Source organism: Morone saxatilis, unplaced genomic scaffold (genome assembly GCF_004916995.1).
Source record: "Morone saxatilis isolate NCDOM2014 unplaced genomic scaffold, NCSU_SB_2.0 Contig3, whole genome shotgun sequence".
NCBI lineage: Eukaryota > Metazoa > Chordata > Actinopteri > Moronidae > Morone > Morone saxatilis.
In genome coordinates, this window is record NW_023339873.1 from 3,548,878 (window position 1) to 3,552,270 (window position 3,393).

Genomic DNA, 3,393 nt, shown 5'->3' on the forward strand with positions numbered 1-3,393 from the left:
TCTGTGCATAAAGTCAAACAGCCTGACGTTGATTTAAGCTTATCAAAGAAAGATGTAGATGTGACACTACCAGAAACCAGAGCAAAAGTTCAACTCCCAGAAGTTGAGCTAAAAGAATCTTCAGCCCAAGTGGACATTAAAGCTCCTGAAATTGATGTTCAGGCAAGTAATGTTGAAGGATCTCCATCAAAATTTAAAATGCCAACATTTAAATTACCCAAATTTGGAGCTGCTACTTCACAGGTCAGTGTGGAAGTACCTGATGTGGACAAAGACATTACAGTGGATGGAGCAGACTTAAAATTACCACAAACAAAAGCTGAAATCAAACTTCCTGATGTTGAAGTCAAAGAGCCGGTGGGTTCAATTTTAGTATCACCAGTGACAGAGGGTGATGCCAAGTTGAAAAAGCCAAGGTTTTCATTACCCAAATTTTCATTTTCAAAGCAAAGCACAAAAGAACCTGGAGCTGATGTCAGTCTCCCAGACGTTGATGTTTCTCTTCCAGAAGTAAATGTGGATGTCAAACAACCAGAGGTGGAGCTTAAGTCACCAGAAGGTGATGTAGAATTAGATGGACAGGGAAACAAGTTTAAAATGCCAAAGTTTGGCATCTCAATACCAAAAGTGAAAGGGCCTGAAATTGATTTGAGCTTGTCGAAGAAAGATGCTGATGTCACACTCCCAGAAGCCAAAGCTGAAATGAAACCTCTGGATGTTAAAATAAAACAACCGTCTGCCAAAGTGGAAATTAAAGCTTCTGAGATTGAAGTTCAAACAGGTCATGTTGAAGGATCACCATCAAAATTCAAAATGCCAACATTCACATTACCCAAATTTGGAGCAGCTACCCCAAAGGTCAGTGTGGAAGTACCTGATGTGGACAAAGACATTAAAATTGATGGAACAAAGCCTGAAGCACCTACAGTGGGAGCTAAAGTGGATGTCACAGGACCCAGCATTGACACTGAAGGCATGTCGGTAGATGTAAAAGCTAAAGGAAGTGAAGGATCAGGAAGCAAATTTAAAATGCCAAAGTTTGGCATCTCAATGCCCAAAGTTAAAGGACCTGAAATCGATTTGAGCTTGTCGAAGAAAGATGTTGATGTCACACTCCCAGAAGGCAAAGCTGAAATTAAACCTCTGGATGTTAAAATAAAACAACCGTCTGCCAAAGTGGAAATTAAAGCTCCTGAGATTGAAGCTCAAACAGGTAATGTTGAAGGATCACCATCAAAACATAAAATGCCAACATTCACTTTACCCAAATTTGGAACAGCTACTCCAAAGGTCAGTGTGGAAGTACCTGATGTAGACAAAGACATTAAGATTGATGGAGAAAAGATGGAAGTAACTAAAGAAGGGGCTACAGTGGTTGTCACAGCACCCAGCATTGACACTGAAGGCCTGTCTCTAGATGTAAAAGCTAAAGGAGGTGAAATTGAGGGAGCAGGAAGCAAATTTAAAATGCCAAGTTTTGGCATCTCAATGCCCAAAGTTAAAGGACCTGAAATTGATTTAAGTTTATCAAAGAAAGATGCAGATGCCACACTCTCAGAAGCTAAAGCTGAGGTAAAACTGCCAGATGTTCAAATCAAAGAACCTGAAGTTGCCATTTCAGTACCAGATGCACCTACAGTTGAGGCTGAAGCCAAGATGAAACGACCAAACTGGACATTTCCCAAATTTTCATTTTCAAGGACAGGTGGTAAAGCCCCTCAAGTTGATGTTGAACTTGAAAAACCAAAAGTTGATGTTACATCACCTGAAGCCAAAGCAGAAGTCTGTCTACCAGATATTGAAGTCCAAGGACCTTCTGGGTCAATGGAAGAGCCACCTGCTGCAGAACTTGATGCAAACTTGAAAAAGACAAAATTTTCACTTCCCAAATTTTCGTTTTCAAAATCAAGTGTTAAAGAGCCTGAAGTCAGTACTGAACTTCCAAATGTTGATGTTTCTCTTCCGGAAGTAAATGTGGACGTTAAAAAACCAGATGTGGAACTTAAGCCACCAGAAGGTGATGTAGAATTTAATCTGCAAGAAAGCAAGTTTAAGATGCCAAAGTTTGGCATCTCAATACCAAAAGTGAAAGGGCCTGAAATTGATTTAAGCTTATCAAAGAAAGGTGTTGATGTTACACTCCCAGAAGCCGACGTTGAAGTTCAACATACAGATGTTAAAATAAAACAACCGTCTGCTACAGTGGAAATTAAAGCTCCTGAAATTGAAGCTCAGGCAGGAATTGTTGAAGGATCACCTTCAAAACTTAAAATGCCAACATTCACATTACCCAAATTTGGAGCAGCTACTCCAAAGGTCAGTGTGGAAGTACCTGACATGGACAAAGATATCAAAATTGATGGAGCAAAGCTGGAAGTAGCTAAAGAGGGAGCTAAAGTGGATGTCACAGCACCCAGCATCGACACTGAAGGCCTGTCTGTAGATGTAAAAGCTAAGGGAGGTGAACTTGAGGGAGCAGGAAGCAAATTTAAAATGCCAGGTTTTGGCATCTCAATGCCCAAAGTTAAAGGACCTGAAATTGATTTAAGCTTATCAAAGAGGGATACAGATATCAAATTACCAGAGGCCAAAACGGAAGTCAAACTCCCTGATGTTGAACTGAAAGAACCTTCTGCTGAAGTGGAAATCAAAGCTCCTGAGTTCAAGGTTGTGACAAAGGATACAGGAGGATCACCATCAAAATTTAAGATGCCGACGTTCAAATTACCAAAATTTGGGTCTCCTAGTGCCACTGTAGAAATGCCTGATGTGCACGAAGACATCAAAATCGATGGAGCTGACATTAAAATTCCTGAAGAGGTTCTCACAGTTGAAATTGCAGCACCCAGCATTGACACTGAAGGCCCATCAATAGATATGAAAACTATTAGGAAAACTGAACATGAAGGGAAAAGGATCCACCACCAAAGGCTTTACAAAACATGACCAGAAAGATATTGATATTCACCCAACTTCGCCACAAGGTTACGACAAGAGTCCCTGCACAAGAATTAGAACATATTTAAGCTTTCTCATGAAAAGAAACACTGCGCATGTTGCCCTCCCCCCCGTCTTTGTACAAGCACCCAGAACATCCATAAGCTGAAGCGTCGAAATCTCCCATAGACGTCTGGATGAAAGAACCTTCCTGACTTGCCAAGTGGATAATCCTAAAAGGCATACACTCGAGCTTCAAGGTTAGTGTACAAACAGAGATCACAGAGGAATACCATCAAAAATAAGATGCAATCCGACAACTATCACAATTACCAACCCAAAACCTCTGCGTTCTCCTAGTGCCACCTGTAGAAATGCCTCGAGCGGACAAAGACATCAAAAGTTGGATGGACGGCTGACATAAAAATCTCCTGAAGAGTCTCACAGTTGAAATTG

At 40.9% G+C, this 3,393-nt stretch overlaps 1 protein-coding gene across 1 annotated transcript in view; it reads left to right on the plus strand.

Annotated features, from left to right (window-relative positions):
• The window catches only part of LOC118336879 (neuroblast differentiation-associated protein AHNAK), a 14,099-nt gene that overhangs the window by 7,886 nt on the left and 2,820 nt on the right, over positions 1 to 3,393 (plus strand). The window contains 1 exon segment of the mRNA XM_035673638.1: positions 163 to 2,820. Coding sequence (XP_035529531.1) covers positions 163 to 2,820 — 2,658 coding nt within the window.